At 37.2% G+C, this 24,340-nt stretch overlaps 1 protein-coding gene across 1 annotated transcript; it reads right to left on the bottom strand.

Annotated features, from left to right (window-relative positions):
- Positions 1 to 914: 914 nt before the first annotated feature.
- On the bottom strand, positions 915 to 1,865 carry LOC119809975 (olfactory receptor 7E24-like). The gene has a single exon (XM_038323221.1). The coding sequence runs from the start codon at positions 1,839 to 1,841 to the stop codon at positions 915 to 917; it is 927 nt and encodes a 308-aa protein (XP_038179149.1). The 5' UTR covers positions 1,842 to 1,865.
- Positions 1,866 to 24,340: the final 22,475 nt, after the last annotated feature.

Below are 24,340 nucleotides of genomic sequence, written 5' to 3'. Positions count from 1 at the left end.
CAAATTTTCCCTATGTCCTTCATAATATGTTCTTTACCCAATTTCATATCTCTTTTCTCACAGTCCATTGAGTTCATTACTGTTGCCCATATGTACTTGAGTTTGGGGCAAACCCTAGCAAATGGGAATGCTCAGTATTCTCATAATCAAAAGGGAATGATTCACCCTTCCTGAGAAATTATATACTGCAAAGAGCTGCTCATGAAACTCAAGTCAGTGACACAAACATCAATTTTTAAAATTAAATATCTGTCTTGTACAACATGGTCTGAAATATATTAATTACACATTTACATGTTGACAAATTATATTAAGAAAATATTAAAAATATTTTTTCCTGAAATTAAACCATTAAATTTCCATCTGTACATATGGTAACACCACTGTAATTCTTATTGTCAAATCCAGCAGTCAAATCCAAGCCAATCCAAATATTTTTGTCTGCATTCTTTGATGTTTCATTGTATGAAAACATTTGCAGCCAACAATTTCTAATGTTATATGTTCAGATACCATGCCATGCTGAAGCTACAATATGTAATTTGGATAAGTACACCAAAATATACCTGATTCACTAGATGTATTCACTGTTTTGATCATCTTATATTAAGAAAGTTTTACAGTTGCTACTTTTTTTTTCTAACCCTAACCCTAAAACCTAACCCTATCCCTAACCCTAACTCTAACCACTAACCGTAACCTTAACCCTAACCCCTAACTCTAACCCTAACGCTAACCCTAACCCTAACCCTAAACCCTAACCCTAACCCTAAACCCTAAACCCTAACCCTAACCCTAACCCTAAACCCCAACCCTAACCCTAACCCTAACCCTAAGCTACATTTTTCTTGACATCACAATAAGTTATTTATCTATAGCTTAAGAACTTTTATATACAATGATCATACAGGTACTTAGGTTATTTTGACTATTTTCTGAAGAGCTTTCTTGATGTCGCTGTTCCTCAGACTATAGATGAAGGGGTTAATCATGGGAACCACAATGGTATACATTATTGAAGCCACCATGCTTTCCCTGGAATAACTAGAAACAGATGAACTAAGGTACACACCAAGGCCCGTTCCATAAAATAAGCAAACAACTGATAGGTGTGATCCACAGGTAGAAAAGGCTTTATACTTCCCATACAATGATGGAACTCTAAAAATGGAGGAAATAATTTTATAGTAGGAGTAAAAGATTCCTGAGGCAGGGAGAAAACCAGCAATGATGCTGACAATAAATATGACGATTTTGTTGGTAGAGGTATCAGAACAGGCAAGCTTCAGAAGCTCTGGAACATCACAGAAAAAATGAGGGATTTCTTTATTAGTGCAAAATGTTAGTTGTGACACCATCAAACAGTGTACCTGTGAATCCATAAGACTAATGAAGAATGACACCAGGACCAAACATCTACACAGGCCAGGGTTCAGTATGACTTGGTAGTGCAGAGGGTGACAAATGGCCACCCATCGGTCATAGGCCATCACAGCTAGTAGTAAGCTGTCCATACACCCAAAGAAGAAGAAGAAGGACACCTGGCTTAGGCAGCCTACATAAGTTATAGATTTGCTATGGGTCTGCATATTTATCAGCATTTTAGGGACTGTGGTGCTGCTGAAGCCCATGTCAGACAAGGAAAGGTTGTAGAGGAAGAAATACATGGGGCTGTGGAGGTGGGAATCAGAGTTGATGGCCAGGATGATGAGCACATTTCCAAGCACTGTGAACAGGTATATGAGCAGGAATGCTACAAATAAGATGGGTTGCAATTTAGGATCTTCTGAAAGTCCAAGAAGGAGGAATTTCAAGTCCCCTGTTAAATTGTATGGCTCCATGGGGCTTGGACATCTTTTGAAAAGAAAAAGACTATTGTAGTGAATTAAGCACTATACAGTCAATTGACTACATGCATCTATTTTTTATAATCCAACAATCATAAGAAAGCATTCATACACAAGAACTACTAAGGTATAGACATAATTTATTTATTCAGAATGAAGGTCCATGGGCTAATAGCTTTGTTGTTTGTTTGGTAGTTACTTGGAACATTTAAGAAGTGGAACCCATGATTTCAATACAGATCAGTGATACAATCCTTCTCTAGTAAATGCAAAATCCTAAATTCAGTCTCTCCAGAAAAGAGGTTAAAGAAAGGAATGAGTGAAAGAGGGATAGAATAAAGGAAAGACAAGAGGAAGGATGAAAGGAAAATAGCAAGAAAGGAAGGAAAGAAGGAAAGAAGAAAGGAAAAACAAATGAAAAGGAAATAAAAGGAGTCTGGTGAGAATTCCACCAACCAAGATATACTCTTGGTAGAGATTAAGAGATTCCAGTCTCTCTGATGCCTCTTATATTATGACATCATCTCTAATACATTCTTACTTCTGACATTCACCAAGAGACCCTCTCCAGAGCCAGTGCTACATGGTTTGAATTTCTAGACTAGAAAAATATAAACTGGGCACTCTCGGTGGAACTCTGAAACACAGTTTGCTTCAATACTGAGGAGACTTAAGAGGAGAGTGAACAGCCACATGGCAGGATGTCCCACTCTCTAGGACCTCCCCATTGGGACAAAACCCAGGGGCCCTTCCCCAAATTCCTTGACTTTTCTAGCCAGCCAGCAGGGAGATTCCTGCGGCTAGGCTCCCCCCACAACCCATCCGGCCATCATCCAAACTACTAACTGCACCCCACCTCCAAAACTGTCTATTCTCCTTTAATCTCAGTGGAACTCTGAAACACAGCTTGCTCCAATACTGAGGAAACCTAAGAGGTGAGTGAAGAGCCACAGGGCTGGACACCCCACTCTCTAGGACCTCCCCATTGGGACAAAACCCAGGGGCCCTTCCCCAACTCTCTTGGCTATTCTAGTCAGCCAGCGGAGAATATCCTGTGGCTAGGCTCCCCCAAAACTCAAACCCATCCACTGGATTCTCTAAGCTACTAACCACACCTCACCTGAGAGCTGAGACTGGGAAAAATACTGAAGGGACAAAGAGCATGCTACGACACTGAAGGGATTAAGAGAGAGCACCAAGAGAGCAAACCAGGGGAGAAGACCAAGAGAGCAGTTTTATAGAGACCATGGAGGCTTTCTGACACAGACATTGACAGTATAGAGCAGACCAAGATAAACTCCCAAATAATCAGACAGCTACAGCAAGGATTGGACCAATATGCAAAGACACTGCAGGCCTCATTTGAAGGAAGAGATGGGTAGGTGCCAATGCAAGGATTCCTCTAACAACCTAAAAAGCAACATGGTAACACCAGAACCTATCAGTCACACAACAGGAACACTTGATCATCCTAACCCAGAAGACACAAAAGAAAATGAATTTAAACATACCTTTATGAAAATGATGGAGACCTTTAAAGAGGAAGTGGAAAACCCCCTTAAAGAATGAAAGAGAAATAGTTAAAGATGTGAAGACTGAAATAGAGGTAATAAAGAAAACACAAACTTAGGAAATAATGGATATAGAAAATCTGGGTAAACAAACAGGAACTACAGAGACAAGTATAACCAACAGAATACAAGAGATGGAAGAAAGAATCTCAGGTGTTGAAGATACAATAGAGGAAATAGACTCATTGGTCAGAGAAAACATTAAATCCAACAAATACTTAACACAAAACATTCAGGAAATCTGGGATAACATGAAAAAAACAAACCTAAGAATAAAAGAAGAAGGAGAACTCCAGCTCAAATGCACAGAAAATATTCAACAAAATTATAGGAGAAAACTTTCCCAACCTAAAGAGCAATATCCCTATGAAGGTACAAGAAGCTTACAGAACACCAAATAGACTGAAACAATAAAAATTACCTTATATTAATCAAAACACAAAACATATAGAATAAGAAAAGAATATTAAGAGTTGCAATGGAAAAAGGTCAAGTAACATATAAAGGTAAACCTATCAGAATTACACCTGACTTCTCAGTGGAAACCATGAAAGCCAGAAGGTCCTGGACAGATGTGCTACAGACACTAAAAGGCCACGGATGCAAGCCCAGACTACTATACCCAGTAAAGCTTGTATTCATCATCGATGGAGAAAACAAGATATTTTATAACAAAAAACAGATTTAAACAATACCTATCCACAAACCCAGCATTACAGAAAGTACTAGAAAAAAACCCCACCCAAGGAAGCTAACTACACCCACAAAAACACAGACATCTGACAACCCCACCTGCATAACCCAAAGAAAAGAAACAAACAAACAAACACTAAAACTGAAAAATAACTGGACTGAACAACCACTGGTCATTAATATCACTTAATATCAATGGACTCAATTCACTTATAAAAAGACACAGGCTAAAAGAATGTATCTGAAACAGGATCCAGCCTTCTGTTGTTTATAAGAAACACACCTCAACCTCAGAGACAGACACTACCACAGAGTAAAGTGTTGGGAAAAGGTTTTCCAATCAAATGGACCTAAGAAACAAGCTGGTGTAGCTATCCTAATATCTAACAAACTGATTTCAAACTAAAATCAATCAGAAGAGATTGAGAAGGACATTTTATACTCATAACAGGAACAATTCATCAAGATGAAATCTCAATCCTGAACATCTATGCTCCTGATACAGGAACACCTACATATGTAAAAGAAACATCACTAAAACCCCACATTAAATTACACATTAAGCCCCACACTTCAGTACTCCACTCTTGCCAATGAACAGGTCAAGCAGACAGAGAATTTAGAGAACTAATAGGTGTAATGAATCAAAGGGACTTAAGAAACATCTATAAAACATTCCACCCAAACACAAAAAAGAATATACTTTCTTCTCAACACCTCATGGAAACTTCTCTAAAATTTATCACATACTCAGTAACAAAGCAAACCCCACAGATACAAAAAGATTGCAGCAACCCCCTGTGTCTTATCAGAGCACCAGGAATTAAAGTTAAATTTTAACAACAATACTACTCTCAGAAAGCCTACAAACTCATGGAAATTGAACAGTCAACTACTGAACCACCTTGGATCAAGGAAGAAATAAAAAAACTAAAAGTATTCCTTGAATTCAATGAAAATGGGATGCTATGAAAGCAGAGCTAAGAAGAAATATCATAGTACTAAGTGCCCACATAAAGAAAATAGAGAAAGCTCACATTAGTGAATTAAGGGCACACCAGAAAGCTCTAGAACAAAAAGAAGCAGACTCACCCATGAATAGTAGAAGACAGGAAATAATCATATTGAGGGCTGAAATAAACAAAATAGAAACACAGAAAATAATCCAAAGAATCAATGAAACAAAGAGCTGGTTCTTTGTGAATATCAACAAGATTGACAAACCCTTATCCCAACTAATCAAAAGGTAGAGAAAGAACATCAAAATTAACAAAATCAGAAATGAAAAGGGAGACATAACAACAGGCACTGAGGAAATTTAGAGAATCATTAGGTCTTACAACAAAAACCTGTGTTCAATCCCTGCGTTCAGGGGCGTGGCTGCCCCAGCGGAGTAGCATTCCCCTTAAATAGGATCGGGGCGCCGGAAGGAGCCCCGTTTTGCTCTCCCCCGCGTACCTTCTGCTCCGCTGGACCCTTGGTTCTGTAAGTTCCCTTATCTCCCCTTGTATTAAAACTGATTAATTATAAAAGGACTATCGTGGTTATTCCCTAACCCCTACAACCGCCGGTACCGCCGGCATTTGCCGGTACGTTTGCCGGTACAGTTCCACAAAATTGGAAAATGTAAAAGAAATGAACATTTTTTAGATAGGTACCATATACCAAAATTAAATCAAGACCAGGTGAGCAATTTAAATAGACCTATAGGGCGTGAGGAAATGGAAGGTGTCATCACAAACTTCCCAACCAAATAAAAAGCCCAGGGCCGGATTCTTTTAGTGCAGAATTCTATAAGAACTTCCAAGAAGAGCTAATACCTATACTCCTCAAAATGTTCCACATAATAGAAACAGAAAGGACATTGACAAACTCTTTTTTATGAAGCTACAGTTACCCTGATACCAAAACCACACGAAGACTCCACCAAGAAAGAGAATTACAGACCAATCTCACTCATGAACATGGATGCAAAAATTCTCAATAAAATGCTGGCAAACCAAATCTAAGAACACGTCACAAGAAATCATCCATCATGATCAAGTAGGCTTCATCCCAGACAGGCAGGGCTGGTTAAACTTATGAAAATCTAACAATGTAATCCATCATATAAATAAACTGAAAGAAAAAACTATATGATCATTTCAATAGATGTTGACAAAATCCAACACCCCTTCATAATAAGGTGTTAGAGAGATGGCAGATACAAGGATCATATCTAAATATAATATAAGCAATATACAGCAAGCCAACAGCTAACATCAAATTAAATGGAGAGAAACTCAAAACCATTCCACTAAAATCAGGAACAAAACAAGGCTGTCTGCTCTCACCATATTTCTTCGACATAGTTCTTGAAGTTCTAGCAATAGCAATAAGCCAACATAAGGAGTTCAAGGGGATTCAAATTGGAAAGAAAGAAGTCAAACTTTTGTTACTTGCAGGTGATATGATAGTGTGCATAAGTGGCCCCCAAAACACTACCAGAGTACTTTGACAGCTGATAAATAACTTCAGTGATGTGGTAGGATACAAGATCAAAAACAACAAACAAACAAACAACAACAACAACAAAACATCAGTAGCCCTTCTATACGCAAAGGATAAAGAAGCTGAATGGAAATCAGAGAAACATCACCTTTCACATTAGTCACAAATAACATAAAATATTTTGGGGTAACACTAACCAAGGAAATGAAAGACCAATTTGACAAGAACGTTAAGTCTTTGAAGAAATTGAAGAACATACCAGAAAATGGAAAGATCTCTCATGCTCTTGGATAGAAAAGATCAACATAGTAAAACTGGCAGTCTTACCGAAAGCAATCTATAGATTCAATGCAATCCCCATCAAAATCCCAACACAAATTTTCACAGAACTTTAAAGAACAATAATCATCTTCATATGTAAAAACAAAAAGCCCAGGATAGCCAAAATAATCCTATACAATAAAGGAACTCCAGGAAGCATTACCATCCCTGACATCAAGCTCTATTATAGAGCTACAGTAATGAAAACAGCTTGGTATTGATATAAAAACAAGACAATGACTAAAGGAATTGAACTGAAGATCAAGATATTAATCCAAACACCTATGAATACCTGATTTTTTACAAAGAAGCTAAAATTATACAATAGAAAAAAGAGAGTACCTTAAACAAATGGTGCTGGGATAACTGTATGTTAACATGTAGAAGAATGAAAATAGATCCATATCTATTGCCATGCACAAAACTCAAGTTCAGATGGATTAAAGACCTCAGTGTAAATCTGACCACACTGAACCTGATAGAAGAGAAAGTGGGATGTAGTCTACAACATATGGGCACAGGAGACCACTTGCTACATATAACACCAGTAGCACAGACAATAACAGCAACAATAAATAAATGGGAACTACTGAAACTGAGAGGCTTCTGTAAATCAAAGGACATAGTCAATTAGACAAAAAAGGCAGCCTACTTAATAGGAAAAGATGTTCACTAACCCCACATCAGACAAAGGACTGATCTCCAAAATATATAAAGAATTCAAGAAATTAAACATTAAAATTCTAAATAGCCCAATTAAAAATGGTGTACTGAAATAAACAGAGAATTCTCAACAGAAGAATTTCAAATGGACAAAAGATACTTAAGAAAATGTTCAACTTCCTTATCTATCAGGGCAATGCAAATCAAAACAACCCTGAGATACCATCTTACACCTGTTAGAATGGCTAAATTTAAAAACACTAGTGATAGCTTATGCTGGAGAGGATGTGGAGTAAGGGGAACACTCCTCCTTTGCTGGTGGGATTGCAACCTTGTACAACCACTTTGGAAATCAGTATGTTGGTTTCTCAGAAAATTGGGAATCAACCTACCTCAGAATCCAGCAATACCACTCTTGGGAATATACACAAATGATGCTCAATCATACTACAAAAGCAGTTGTTCAACTATGTTCATAGCAGTGTTATTTGTAATAGCCAGAACCTGGAAACAATCTAGATGCTCCGCAACTGAAGAACTACTCAGTGGTAAAAAAATAATGACAGCTTGAATTTTCATGCAAGTGGATGGAATTTGAAAACAGTATCCTGAGTGAGACCCCCAAAATGAATATGGTATATATTCTCTCATAAGTGGATACTAGCTATAAACAAAGGACATTGAGTCTATAGTTCATGATCCCAGAGAAGCTAAGTAATAAGTTGAACCAAAGAACAACATAATTAGACTCACCTGGAAATTGGAAACAGACAAGATTGCCTGACAAAATTGAGAGGATGGGATAGTCGAGATGGAAGAAGGATAAATATGAGAGCCAGGAAAGAGACATTTTGATTGAGGGAGCCATTATGGGGTTAGCAAGAAATATGGCTTTAGAAAAATTCCCAGGAATCCACAAGGATGACCCTAAGCAATAGAGGAGAGGGTGCCTGAACTGGCCTTTCCTTGTAGTCAGAATCATGATTATCGCCGGGCGGTGGTGGCGCATGCCTTTAATCCCAGCACTCGGGAGGCAGAGGCAGGCGGATCTCTGTGAGTTCGAGACCAGCCTGGTCTACAAGAGCTAGCTCCAGGATAGGCTCCAAAGCTACAGAGAAACCCTGTCTCGAAAAACCAAAAAAAAAAAAAAAAGAATCATGATTATCTTAAATATCATCATAGAACCTTCATCCAACAACAGATGGAAACAGAGGCAGAGACCCACATTGGAGCACTGGACTGAGCTCCCAGAGTCCAGTTGAAGAGTGGGAGGAGTGAGAATATGAGCTAAGAGTTCAAGACCATGAAGGTTTCATCCACTGATACAGTTTATCTGAGGTAATGGGAGATCACCAACTCCAATTGGACTGGGAAAGAACAAGCATAGGACCAAAATAGTCCCTCTGAATGTGGTTGACAGTTGTATGGCTGGGGCAGACTGAGGAGCCACTGGCAGTGGCACTGGGATTTACCTCTACTGCATGTACTGGCTTTTGGGGATCCTATTCTCTTTGGATGTATATCGTTCACAGCCTAGATGCAGGTGGGAGGACCTTGGACCTTCTACAAAGCAAACTGCCTTACCTTTCTTTAGGATTGGAGGGGGTGGGTTGGGAGGAGGGGAGGGAGTGGGAATTTCGATTGGTATATTTTAAAAAATTCTAATACATTAAAAAAGTAAGTTAATACAAAAAGAGACTTTGAACTTTATAAATTCCTTTTCCAATAAAGCTTACCTGTCTTAAGTATTTTGATAAAATACTACAAAATGGACTAACTCCAGGGCACTGTGCCTTTAGTAACATATCTTCATTCTGGTAAACTCTTACACCCCTTTCTCCAATGGCCTCTGTGAGAATGACTTGTTTCTACATATATCAAATTCAAAACTTCTAGGAAAAAATATATTAAAGAGGATTACTTTGATATAACTATTCCAAGAACACAGTAAAAACATCCTTATTGCTACAACTACACATGAAGAAGAAAGTAAATTTTTCATCTATTTCCCTTGGAGAAAATAATCCTTCTAATAAAGAACACCATGAAGAAGTTATATATCGGTTATCTTCTAAAACTGCAGAAAGTTCATACCCTTGGGTTTTTATCATGAGTACACAAGCTAAAAGAGCTAAAACCTGGCAAGTAGAAATGACTCAGCAGTTAAAAAGAACTTCCTGCTCCTCTAGAGGACTGAAGATTTGTTCTCAGTACTCATATCAGGTGGCTCACACCAGCTTATAACTCCAACACAGGGGGAATCTACACCATTTTCTGGTCTCTTTGGGTTTCTGCACACAACTGGCTTGTACACAAAAATAAAAACATATACTCAAAAACTTTCAAAATTAAGAAATAACCCAGATTATAGTTCTGTCAAATGTTGTTAGTCAAATAAAATTTTGGTATTCTCCATGCTTCAGAAAGTTTCTTCATTTTTCCATTTTCTGATTTTATGCCTTATGTTCAGTCGAGATTTAGTTCCTAAGAAAATTATCAGCTGAATATTCTCAGGTAAATGTATTTCAAATATACCTGAATGTATAAACATTTAACAATGTCTTCTGAGTTAGGTAAACATTTATAATTTTTATTGCCTGCACAAAATATTTTCTATACTTGATTCTATGGCAATATTAATTGATAAAATACAAATGATTAAATGATTTTTTATCATTTTAGTTGATACACAAAAATAAGTTTCATTATGCAATATTTCAAAATATATATTATTGTAATTTGCATGTATCCAGTATCTATTACCTTCCCTCATTCTTTTTCCCCAAAGCTTCTGCTGGCCCACTATCCCATAATCTTCTCCTATCTTCATTTAAACTTAGGGTTACATATAGGAGAATTTATGGCATTTTGCTTTTATTATTTCTGATTACCATTTATCTTACAACCCTGCCTCAGCATTCCAAGTAAGGTCCTTGTATCACAGATAGGCATATGGTGCCACACTTAGCTACAACAATTATTTTATTTTTCTTTCTTTTTTACAAATAATTATTTTACAGTGGCAACTCTATATATTTTTCATTTTCCCTCCCTCCCTCCTTCCCTCCTCCTCTCCCCCCACCTCTCTGTTTTTTTCTTCTTTTCTTTGGTAAATTCTGATGGTAGATCCCAAATCCTTGCACATGCTAGACATGCATACGGATTATGTAGTTACATCTATCCCTTACCTTGCATTATTATATTTTATAAATTCTACAGGGTCTCAAAGGAAGATCTAAGGCTAAATTTACCTTTTTTTCTTTGTTGTAATTGAGTAAAATATTCTATTTCTTAGATATATCTCTAATCGAAGCTTTCATGATAGATTTGTTTTATTTTTGGATCAAATGCAACCCACTTATGTACACTTGAAGACTATAGGGCCACACTGGAAACAAAGCTTTGCCTGGAACTATAGTTTAACCTTCTTAAGATATCTTAAGATATTTTCAATTCATTCATTTTTATGGTGATTGCATTTTCTCTAAAATCATTTACCTTTAGTTGACCTTCTTATAGCATCCTAAGATCTTTTCAATTAAAAAATTTTTCTTAGGGAAATTGTATTTTCTTTAAAGTAAGTTATCTTAATTTTAAAACTGAGTGTTTCTTTCTCCTAACATGTTAAAACATGGTTTAATTTCTCAGTGAAACTTAGTGATATGTTCAATTAATACAGAAAAAATTTTTCAAGTTTCCAGAATATTTAATTTTGATAAAAATTTAAGTGAGAATGAATAGAAAATATCTCACATGAGAAATTCAATTATTTATAAAACATGTATATTGATTAGATCTAGTGAACACTAACAGGTCATGACACCCCAAAATACTTTCAGTTCACTTGAGATAAACGCAATTTGAAGTAAAGACTGTTGAAATGAAATTTTTATAAAAGAAGCTATCTGTTATTTGTATATTTGTATAAATTTTTATGATGTCCATTTTGCATTTCTACCCAGAATGTAGGGAAGGTTCCACGGATGAACATAATTTCAGGTATTCTTCATTGATAAGATATTACATATTGCAAAATTTTAAATATTAACATCTAGCTCTCATGGACTCTTTTTCTTTTCTGTTTGCCTTCCTTCATTTTCTAGCCCATAGAATCTTAAATATTTTGAAGTTCAGATACTGACCCCCTTAAGACTTTTTATTCTTCTTAGGTGTTAAGCTACACTACAACCCTAATGTTTTCATATTGTTTTGTTTATTTTTATATCTTGTAATTATTATCATTGTTTCTGTCTGGGTATGGTCATGAAAGAATATGATTCTACCATATAGGAAAGTGATGGAAGGGAATCATGACCTTCAGGTCAGCCTCAGTGTTATAGTGAGAACTTTTCTCAAACAAACATACAAAGGCAAATGAATATATACAATAAAATAGGCTCCTATTAGGACAAGAATGAAATTGTCTTGGTTAAGGGTGCAGTTCCACCATTGAAGACTTTCTTAGAAGGCATGCAGCGTGAGATTTGATCATAAGTCCATCAAAGAACAACATAAAAATAACAACAGTAGAAGAAAAAGTTTGTCAAGAATCCAGATCAAACTGCGGCTTCAAATGATGATATTTTTGCTGAGTGAAATGATACTCTCCATTCTTAATATTTGACTCAATTTAATTTCTTCTGTCATCTGTTCAGTCACAGGCTCATTATCATGATTTTCAAATATTACCATGATATTCATGGTTATGACACCTGTAGTCAACTCAGAAAACTTTTGTTATACTATGCCTGATGTCACACTAGTAACACATGACACATAAGATTCAAAATTATACTTTATTAATTAATTTGATTGAAATTCAATTGTTATGCTAACATAAAATATTTGATTAAATTAGTTGAATTAATTAAGATTTAAGTTCTAAATAAATAACTGAGTCATTTTTTTAAAATTCATGTTTTAAATTGATGTTTGAGATGTATTCTTAAATTTTCAAGTATACTAGAACATTTTTAGTTTGGTGGTGGTTGTTTGTGTGTAAAAAATATGTGTAGGTCAGAGGTAAACTTTGTTTACTGTGTATCTTACCTTTTGAGACAGTCTCTCACTGATCCTGAATCTTACTTAGGCTACATTGTCTGGCTAGTCATGCCCTAAGATCTGCCTTTATCTAGCTACCTAGTTCTGAGGTTACAAACACTCCTAACCATACCCAGATTTTTTTATATGGAAACTGGTAATTGAACTCTGAACCTCATGCATGTGCAACGAATGTTCATTCCTCTGAGTCATCTCTTCACATCGCTCTAACAGTTTTCTGTTCCCTCAGTATGAACCCAACGCTGTGATTTTACAGTTCCCCTATGGTTGAAGTGTGTTGGGGGGGAGGGGTTCAAGAATAAATGACACAATAAACAATGGAGGTAAAATTAAGAAGTGTGCACATTATTGCCAGGCTATGGTGGCGCACGCCTTTTATCCCAGCACTCGAGAGGCAGAGGCAGGTGGATTTCTGTGAGTTCAAGGCCAACCTGGTCTACAAGAGCCAGTTCCAGGACAGGCTCCAAAGCTACAGAGACCCTTTCACAAAAAAAAGTGTGGACAAGATTTGGCATGAATTCTTCTGTTTTAGTACTCTCTGATGGCTGCCCACATTAGAGCCATCCTTATTACAGCTCATAAGTCAAGAGCACCTACAGTTCTACTATGTAGTACATCAGTGACTTAGAGGAAAGAAATAGTGGCTATAGGTTTTGCCTGAGATTGCAGGGAGTAGAAATTTTGGATTGCACTGATAAAATAGACGACTCATAGATACACAGGGGATAAAGACAGACAATTTTTATTGAACTTCCTATCACCCTCTTGTACTTCAAGTAATGGTAAAAGTTGTATAAAACAGCCTTGAAAACATACATACAAGTAACATCATATTGACTGAAAAGTAACATTTAGGAATAAGTATGTATATATGTATACATATAAGCAGGCAATAACAGTTGGTAAAAATTGAGATAATTAATTTGAAGAATAGTGAAGAGGGCTTTATGTGATAGGGTTTGGAAGTAATAAAAGCAAGGGAGAAATGTAAGTAAAGGAAAGTCTCAAAATTACAAAATTGCAAAAAATATGTAAAAATATACTTCTAATCTCAAATTAACATGATGGCAATGCATATGTGCTTTATAGGGAAATATTGGACATATATAAAGGCACAGGCTCAATGAAAATACATAGGTCTAAACTTGAAAGCCCTGGGTAAAAATTTCTCTATTCATTCATTTTTGCCTTTTCTTTTACAATAATGTCTGGCTGTGTAGTTCAGTTTGGCCTTGAATCTGTTATATATCTGAGGATTCTAGACTGACCTCAAACTCAAAATCTTCTTATCTCAGCTTGCTAAAAGCTGGAATGGCATGTGTGACACAATACTCTACTCACTGGTTCTTGATATCTGGTTCGTATGATCATTTTCATCCTTATATTCATGACCAACTTCATGATACTTTTAATCAATAGCAGAATGTTTATAGAGACATCTATCTCATATTCTTGTTAAAGCGATTCTTCCAAAATTTAGAATCCAGAAGGGTAGAAAAGAAAATAGTTTAAAAGAATTCTCATATTAAATAATAAACTTAATAATAAGCCGCTTTATTAATATATAAACTTCATAGCACTTTCAGTTAACTTTGCTTAGTAATGCATTTACTTCTTTGATCACTCTACATATCTTTCTGGTACCAGTGATCAAAATATTGCTGCCTCTCTTTTGTATATTGCATAGAAAACCACTTACTAGGTTGTATTGTATTTCCACATGAGAATGACCAGCAGTGACTTATACACTGTTGCAGTCTTTCTGGATATGTGATGAAGGTCCAGATTCTGTGTTTAGGGCTGGTAGAAAGACAGTCAATCATAATATTACCCATGCATCTGATGAGTTTGGGAGGAGGAGGGAGCATATATATATGGTATATATATATGTATGGTAATCCAGATCAGAAATGTTAAAATCTGGATCAGGGACACAGTGTATATTTATGAGTCTCATGAGGCTCAATGCACAAAGCCAATAATTAAGCAAAGTGTACCTTCCATGCTATCCAAATCTCTAAGGATCTATTAATATTAATGTAGTAGAGAAAGTACAAAAATGAATATACCAGGAAAGGTATAACTCTTACTAGCTCTGGAAGAGGCTCAATTTTACTGTTCTGATCTCCAAGTTGTAGAGATCTTACAAATTAAAACATGTTTTTAATTAAATGATGCAGTATGAGATCTGATATGATTTTTTATTGAATGATTAATATAATTTTCAGAAATTTAAGTTTTCCATATAAAGGGTCTGATACAATTTCCATTTTCTCAGTTGATATATCTAAGAAGAAATTGGTTTGATAAATTCTGTAATTGTGTATTAGTTTTAGATTTTATGTTATGAAGGTATGTGTTTTTTATTATTTTGTATGACATTCCATCTTCCTTTTCTTTCAAATCATGTATGTTTATATTTTAGGCAGTGATTTATTTTTCTTTTCTTTTTGTGATTATAGCATAATTAAATAATTTCTCACTTTTTTGTTCTCTCTCCAAATGCTTTCATGTACCCTCCTTGTGTTGACAAATTCATAGCCTCTTTTTACATTAATATTTACTATGTTCAAAGATGTGAATACACATATATTTTACTAATGGAATATATTAGTAAATGTAATTTACTAATGGAATCCCGAATAATGTGTATAAATATTTCATGGTATCTTGGATATGTGAGAATTCAAAATGTAGATCAAGGCTGTAACCATCACAATCATTGCCTAGAAGAATTACAAACTAATTTGCATAACTATTACAAAGATTTATTGTCAACACTAGATCAATACTAGAAAGAAAACTGCAACCCAAGGAAGTTGGTAACATTCAGAAAAACACAGACAATAAATAATCTCACATCAGCAAATCCCAAAGTAGAGAAAAACACACAAAATAACATCACCAACAATAAAAACTAAAATAACAGGAGACAGAACTCACTAGTTATTAATATCTCTTAATATAAATGGACTCACATTTTAATTAATTTTTTATTATTTTATTTTATATTTTATTAATTAATATTTTATTGTTTAAAAAAATCAATAAACTAGAAAGATATATAATTGCAGACAATATTGCCATTGAGAATTTTAATAACCTTTGTGCTAATACTATGGGTTGTATTCTGCAAGGCTTATATGATTGCTGTGATACTTTATTTTATTGGGTATTGGGACTCAGTTCTTTTTTCATATCAAATCCTTAAGAAAACAGTTTGATAACACAGGCAAGAATGAGGCACTTTTAGAAATAATACAGTCTTCTGTTTCTGTGCTGAGGAGTTTCATCCAGGCAGCTGAGTGTGTGCTATCCCGGGGTAGACTGTCCCGGGAGAGAGCACAGCCCTCCACTCCAGCTGCTGCTGCATGAATTCTCTGTTCCACTTGACCCTGCCTTGCCCTGCTCCCATGTCTGCCCTTGTGTCTGAGGTGTTCCTGGAAAACCAGGTGTCCCTGTTTCCCTGCTGAGGAGTTGCATCCAGGCAGGTGAGTGTGTGCTATCCTGGGGCAGACTGTCCCAGAAGAGAGCACAGCACCCCAAACCAGCTCCTGCTGCAGGATTTCTCTGTTCCACTTGACCCTGCCGTGCCCTGCCCCCACATCTGCCCTTGAGTCTGAGGAGGCCTTGGAATACCAGGTATCCCTGTTTCAGTGCTGAGGAGTTTATCCAGACAAACAGGAACAGTTCCTGCTCCTGCACTGAGGAGATCCACCTAGAGAGTCAGTCAGAGCAGACTGGACCAAGACACCAAGACTCTCCTGGCTCCATTTGAAGGAAGAGATGGGCAGACGCCAGTGCAAGAATTCCTCCAACAACCTGAAAGGTAACATGACATCACCAGATTCCAGGCATCCCAAAACAACAAGAGTTGAACACCCGACTTCAGAAGAAATAGAAGAAATCGATCTTAAACAGTACTTTATGAAAAGAATAGAGGACCTGAAACAGGAGGTAAAAAACTGCCATAAAGAAATGGAGATGAAAAACAAAAAGGTAGACAAAATACATAAATCTCTCAAACATACCCAAGAAAAACAAGAAAAAGCAATCAAACAGGTAAGGGAAACAGTTTAAGATCTGAAAAATGAAATGGAGGTGATGAAGAAAACACAATCTGAGGGAAGACTGGAAATGGAAATTGTGAGTAAATGAACAGAAACTACAGAGACAATTATTACCGACAGAATACAGGAGATGGAAAAAAGAATCTCGGACTCTGAAGATACTATAGAGGAAATAAACTCACAGATTAAAGAACAAGACAAATCCAACAAATTCTTAACACAAAACATCCAGGAAATCAGGAACACCATGAAAATACCAAACCTAAGAATAATTGGGGTAGAAGAAGGAGAAGAATTACAACTCAAAGGCCCAGAAAATATATTCAACAAAATTGTAGAAGAAAATTTCCCCAACCTAAAGAAGGATATTCCTATGAAGGTACAAGAAGCCTACAGAATACCAAATAGACTGGATCAAAAGAAAGCATCCCCATGCCATATAATAATCAAAACACAAAATATACAGAATAAAGAACAGATATTAAGAGCTGCAAAGGAAAATGGTCAAGTAACATATAAAGGGAAACCTATCAGAATTACACCTGACTTCTCCATGGAAACCATGAAAGCCAGAAGGTCTTGGATAGATGTACTTCAGACACTAAGGGAACATGGATGCAAGCCTAGACTACTATACCCAGCAAAGCTTGCATTCACCATCGATGGAGAAAACAAGATATTCCAGGACAAAAGCAGATTTAAACAATACGCAGCCACAAATCCAGCCTTGCAGAAAGTAATAGAAGGAAAATTACAAACCAAGGAGTCTAACAATGCCCACAGTAACTCAGACATCTAGCGACCCCTCACCAACACAACTAGAAGAAGGGAAACATACAAACTCTACCACAAAAAAAAAATGTCCGGAGTTAAGACCACTGGTCATTAATATAACTTAATATCAAAGGACTCAATTCACCTATAAAAAGGCACAGGCTAAGAGATTGGTTAAAAAAACAGGATCCAACATTCTGCTGTTTACAAGAAACACACCTCAACCACAAAGACAGACATCTACTCAGAGTAAAGGCTTGGGAAAAGGTTTATCAAGCAAATGGACCTAAGAAACAAGCAGGTGTGACCATACTAATTTCTAAAAAAGTTGACTTCAAACTAAAATGAATCAGAAGAGATGGAGATGGACACTTTATACTCATTACAGGAAAAATCCATCAGAATGAAGTCTCAATCCTGAATTCTATGCTCCTAATATAAAAGCACCCACTTATGTAAAAGAAACATTACTAGAACTCAAGGCAGCCATCAAAACACACACACTAATAGTAGGAGACTTAAACCCTCCTCACTCACCAATGGACAGGAAAATCAGACAGAAACCTAACAGAGAATTAAAAGACTTAATGGAGGTAATGAACCAAATGGACTTAACAGACATCTATAGAACATTCCACCCAAACAGGAAAGAATATACCTTCTTCTCAGCGGCTTATGGAACCTTTTCAAAAATTGACCACATACTCGGTAACAAAGCAAACTTCCACAGTTAAAAAATGTATTAGAAACCACCTGTGTCTTATCGGATCACCATGGATTAAAATTAGAATTCAACAACAATGCTACCCCCAGAAAGCCTACAAACTCATGGAAACTGAACAGTCAACTACTGAACCACACCTGGGTCAAGGAAGAAATAAAGAAAGAAATTAAAGTCTTTCTTGAATTTAATGAAAACAAAGACACAACATACTCAAACCTATGGGACACAATGAAAGCAGTGCTAAGAGGAAAGTTCATAGCACTAAGTGCCCACTTAAAGAAAACGGAGAAAGCACTCATTGGTGACTTAACAGCACACCTGAAAGCTCTGGAAAAAAAAGAAGCAGACTCACCTAGGAGGAGTAGAAGACTGGAAATAATCAAACTGGGGGCAGAAATCAACAAAATAGAAACACAGAAAACAATCTAAAGAATCAATGAAACCAAAAGCTGGTTCTTGGAGAAAATCAACAAGATTGACAAGCCCCTTTCCAAACTAATCAAACAGCAGAGAGAGAACACGCAAACTAATAAGATCAGAAATGAAAAGGGTTACATAACCACAGACACAGAGGAAATTCAGAGAATCATTAGATCTTACTACAAAAGCCTGTATGCCACAAAATTGGAAAATGTAAAAGAAATGGACACATTTTTAGATAAGTACCATATACCAAAGTTAAACAAGGACCAGGTGGGTGAACAATCTAAATAATCCTGTTAGTCGTGAAAAATTAGAAACTGTTATCAAAAACCTCCCTACCAAAAAAAGCCCAGGACCAGATGGTTTCAATGCAGAATTCTACCAGAACTTCCAAGAAGACCTAATACCTATATTCCTTAAGGTATTTCATAATATAGAAACAGAAGAGTCATTGACAAATTACTTTTATGAAGGTACATTTACCCTGATACCTAAACCACACAAAAACTCAAGCAAGAAAGAGAATTACAGACCAATCTCACTCATGAACATTGACGCAAAAATTCTCAATAAAATACTCACCAACCAAATCCAAGAACACATTAGAAAAATTATCCAGTACGATCAAGCAGGCTTCACCCCAGAGCTGCAGGGCTGGTTCAACATACAAAAATCTATCAATGTAATCCATCATATAAATAAATTGAAGGAAAAAACCATATGATCATCTCATTAGATGCTGAAAAAGCATTTGACAAAATTCAACACACCTTTATGATAAAGGTCTTGGAGAGAATAGGGATACAAGGGTCATTCCTAAATATAATAAAGGCTATTTACAGCAAGCCGACAGCTAACATCAAATTAAACAGAGAGAAACTCAAGGCCATCCCACTAAATTCAGGAACACAACAACCTGTCCACTCTTCTTTATCTCTTCAATATAGTGCTTGAAATTCTAGCAATAGCAATAAGACAACATAAGGGGATCAATAGGATTCGAATTGGAAAGGAAGAAGTTAAACTTTTGTTATTTGCAGATGATATTATAGTGTACATAAGCGACCCCAAAAACTCCACCAAAGAACTCCTACAGCTGATAAACTCCTTCAGTAATGTGGCAGGATACAGGATCAACTCCAAAATATCAGTTGCCCTCCTATATACAAAGGATAAGGCAGCAGAGAGGGAAATCAGAGAAGTATCACCATTCACCATAGCCACAAATAGCATAAAATATCTTGGGTAACTCTAACCAAGGAAGTGAAGGATCTATTTTACAAGAACTTTAAGTCTTTGAAGAAAGAAATCGAAAAGGATACCAGAAAATGGAAGGATCTCCCTTGCTCATGGATTGGGAGGATCAACATAGTAAAAATGGCAATTCTACCAAAAGCAATGTATAGATTCAATTCAATCCACATCAAGGTCCCATCAAAATTCTTCACAGATCTTGAGAGGATAATAATCAACTTTATATGGAAAAACAAGAAACCCAGGATAGCCAAAACAATCTTATACAATAAAGGAACTTCAGGAGGCATTACCATCCTTGACTTCAAACTCTATTACAGAGCTACAGTATTGAAAACAGCTTGGTATCAGCATAAAAACAGAGAAGTCGACCAATGTAATTGAATAGAAGACCTGGATCTTAACCACAAACCTATGAACACCTGATTTTTGATAAAGGAGCTAAAAGTACACAATGGAAGAAAGAGGGCATCTTCAACAAATGGTGCTGGCATAACTGGATATCAACCTGTAGAAGAATTAAAGTAGATCCATCTCTATCACTGAGCACAAAACTCAAGACCAAATGGATTAAAGATCTCAATATTAATCTGAACACACTGAGCCTGATAGAGGAGAAAGTCGGAAGTACTCTACAACATATGGGCATAGGAGACTGCTTCCGACGTATAACCCCAGCAGCACAGACATTAAGGGCAACATTGAATAAATGGGACCTCCTGAAGCTGAGCAGCTTCTGTAAAGCAAAGGACACTGTCTCTAAGACACAAAGGCAGCCTACTGACTGGGAAAAGATCTTCACCAACCCTGCAACTGACAAAGGTCTGATCTCTAAAATATATAAGGAACTCAAGAGACTAGACTTTAAAATGCTAATTAACCCATTTAAAAAAAGGGGCTCTGAGCCGGGCGGTGGTGGCCCACGCCTTTAATCCCAGCACTCGGGAGGCAGAGGCAGGCGGATCTCTGTGAGTTCGAGACCAGCCTGGTCTACAAGAGCTAGTTCCAGGACAGGCTCCAAAGCCACAGAGAAACCCTGTCTCGAAAAACCAAAAAAAAAAAAAATAAATAAAATAAATAAATAAATAAAATAAATAAATAAAAAAAGGGGCTCTGAACTGAACAGAGAATTCTCAACAAAAGAAGTTCAAATGGCCAAAAGACACTTAAGGTCATGCTCAACCTCCTTAGCTATCAGGGAAATGCAAGTCAAAACAACTTTGAGATACCGTTTTATACCTGTCAGATTGGCTAAAATCTTAAACACCAATGATAGCCTTTGCTGGAGAGGTTGTGGGGCAAGGGGTACACTCATCCCTTGCTGGTGGGAATGCACACTTGTGCAATAACTTTGGAAATCAGTGTGGCGATTTCTCAGGAAATTCAGGATCAACCTACCCCAGGACCCAGCAATTCCACTTTTGGGAATTTACCCAAGAGATGCTCAATAATAATACAAAAGCATTTGTTCAACTATGCAACTATGTTCATAGCAGCATTATTTGTAATAGCCAGAACCTGGAAAAAAACTAGATGCCCTTCAGTGGAAGAATGGATGAAGAAACTGTGGAATATATACATATTAGAATACTACTCAGTAATAAAAAACAATGACATCTTGAATTTTGCATGCAAATGAATGGAAATAGAAAACATGATTCTAAGTGAGGTATCACAGACTGAAAAAGATGGAAATGGGATGTACTCATAATCGGTTGCTAGCCATAATTAAAGGACATCAAGCCTATAATTCATGATCCTTGAGAAGATATTAAGAAGGTGAACCCAAAGAAACACATATAGTTATCCTCCTGGATATTGGAAGTAGACAAGATTGCCAGGCAAAATTTGGGAACTTGGGGGTGGGCTGGGATGGGGGCAAGTGGAGATAAGGAGAGAAAAGCATGAAGGGGAGGGTGGGGAGAGCTTGGGTGAAAGGGATGCTTGGGATATAGGATGGGTGGATATGGGAGCAGGGAAGAATATATCTTAATTAAGGGAGCCATCTTAGGGTTGTCAAGAGACTTGACTCTAGAGGGGTTCCCAGGTTTCCACGGAGATGCCCCCAGCTAGTTTCTTGGGCAGCTGAGGAGAGGGAGCCGGAAAAGACCAGAACCTATTGCCATACTGATGAATATCTTGCATATCACCATAGAACCTTCACCTGGCGTTGGATGGAGATAGAGACAGAACCCCACATTGGTACACAGGACTGAGCTCCCAAGGTCCTGATGAGGAGCAGAAGGAGGGAGAACATGAGAAAGAAAGTCAGAACCATGAGGGGTGTGTTCACCCACTGAGACAGCAAGACAGAACTAAGGGGAGTTCACCAAGTCCAGTTGGAATGGTACTGATGGAACATGTGACCAATCCGGACTCTCTGCATGTGGCTGTTGGTAGAGGATGACTGAGAAGCCAAGGACAATTGTGATGGGCTTGGACTCTATGGCATGGATTGTCTCTGTATGAGCCTTGTCAGTTTGGTTGCTCACCTTCCTGGACCTGGGGGGAGTTGGGAGGACCTTGGACTTAACATAGTGAAGGGAACCCTGATGGCTCTTTGGCCTGGATAGGGAGGGAGTGGGGGTATGGGTGGAAGGAAGGGGAGGGAAGGGGGAAGAGGAGGGGAGGAGATAGAAATTTTTAATTAAAAAAAATGAGGAAAAAATTTATCGCAGTAATTTTCAATAAAAAGTCCTACCTAGATATTCCCAGTCATTAAAATGTAAAAGAAATAAACATACTGAAATATTTAAACATTAAACTTTATCATTAAATATCTCTCAATAAAGCTATGTCCTTTTATAAAACTATCATTAAAAATTATAGTCATTGTTGAAAAAAATAAAGCTATCAAACATGAATAAAGAAATATTACAGTCTTTACAGACTAATAATGAACAGTTAGCTGACAGGATGAATACCATGGAAATAAAAAGTTACATGAAAAAAATAATACATTAAAAAGGATAACATTAATTTGACAGAAAAGATCAAATCATGTCAAATGATACCAAGAAATTATCTAAAATAATTCAAACTGTTGAATATGACAATCAAAATCTGTTAAAAATTTATGATAGGTTAGCAGATAGAGTATCTCTCTGTGAAGACAAACTTTTTGTCTTTTTTTCTTTTTATTTTTCCATTCATATATTTACACTTCCTTCCCTCCTCCCAATTCCCTCCTGCTCCCCCACACCTCCTCCTCCCTCTCCCACCCTGCTTGAGAGAGGGCAGGGAACCCTGCCCTGTGGGAAGTCCAAGGCCCTCCCCCTATATCCAGGCCTAGGGAGCTATGCATCCATATAGAGTAGGGTCCCAAGCAGCCAGAACATGCCATAAAAACAAGTTCCAGTGCCTTTATCAATGGCTTCTCAGTCAGCCCCCATTGTCAGCCTCAATCAGAGAGTCCAGTTTGGTCACATGCTCATTTAGACCCGGTCCAGCTGGGTTTGGTGAGCCTCCATTAGAACAGGAACACTGCCTCAGTTGGTGGATCAACCCTTCGTGGTCCTGACTTCTTTGCTTGTCTTCTCCCTTCTTCTGCCTTTCAACTGGACCTTGGGAGCTCAGTCCATTGCTCTGATGAGGGTCTCTGACTCTATATCCAGCCAGGCAAAAGTTGTGAGCATGGGGGTGGGGACAGGGGTGGGGGTGAGGTTCAGGGAAGGGGAGAGGGGGAGAGGGAAGGGAAAAGGGAAGGACTGGCAAGAGCTTGGGAGAGTGAGAGGGTGGAGATAGAGGAAGGGCGGATATAGGAGCAGGGAAGAAGATACCTACATTAAGGGATCCATTTTAGGGTTGGCAAGAGACTTGGCTCTGGAGAGGATCCCAGGTGTCCACGGAGATGTCCCCAGCTAGGTCCTTGGACAGCAGAGAAGGGAGTGCCTGAACTGTCCTTTCCCCACTATCACACTGATGATTATCCCAAAGACAATCTTTATGCTACCCAAAGATGATAGTTATAATGTCCAAAGATGAGATGTTATCTTTAGAGGAAAAATTTCAGACCTTGGAATCACATGTGCAGAATAAGTACAAGAGGCTATGTGCCTAAATGAAATTACTAGAAATATATACAGGTTAGGAGATTTGGGATTTATTAAAGACAGTAGTACAAAGATTTGAAATGATCGAGAAAATTATTGAAGCAGATGCACAAGGAAAAAATACAAGGCAGGATTTCATATCACCAGCAACTATCAGGAATGGCTTATCCAGGGTTTTAGCTTCCGACCCTATAATCTACTCTGACAAAGCATCAAGTTCTAAAGGCCCAAAAGGATCAAAAGAAGATAGATCAATACCTGTAGGAATGAATGATCTAAAAGAAATTAAGCAATCAATAGTAACTTATGGCTTACATTCCACATTTGTTAGGAAGATGGTAAAGACATGGGCTTCTAGCATTAAGGCCTTGCCACATGACTGGCTTCAGTTAGTTTC

This window comes from Arvicola amphibius, chromosome 3 (genome assembly GCF_903992535.2).
Source record: "Arvicola amphibius chromosome 3, mArvAmp1.2, whole genome shotgun sequence".
Classification (NCBI taxonomy): Eukaryota; Metazoa; Chordata; class Mammalia; order Rodentia; family Cricetidae; genus Arvicola; species Arvicola amphibius.
This window is presented reverse-complemented; position numbering and strand designations above follow the sequence as displayed.

Bases quoted from the DNA above. Each gene is read 5' to 3' on its own strand.
- LOC119809975 (XM_038323221.1), bottom strand. From the start codon at position 1,841: ATGGAGCCATACAATTTAACAGGGGACTTGAAATTCCTCCTTCTTGGA.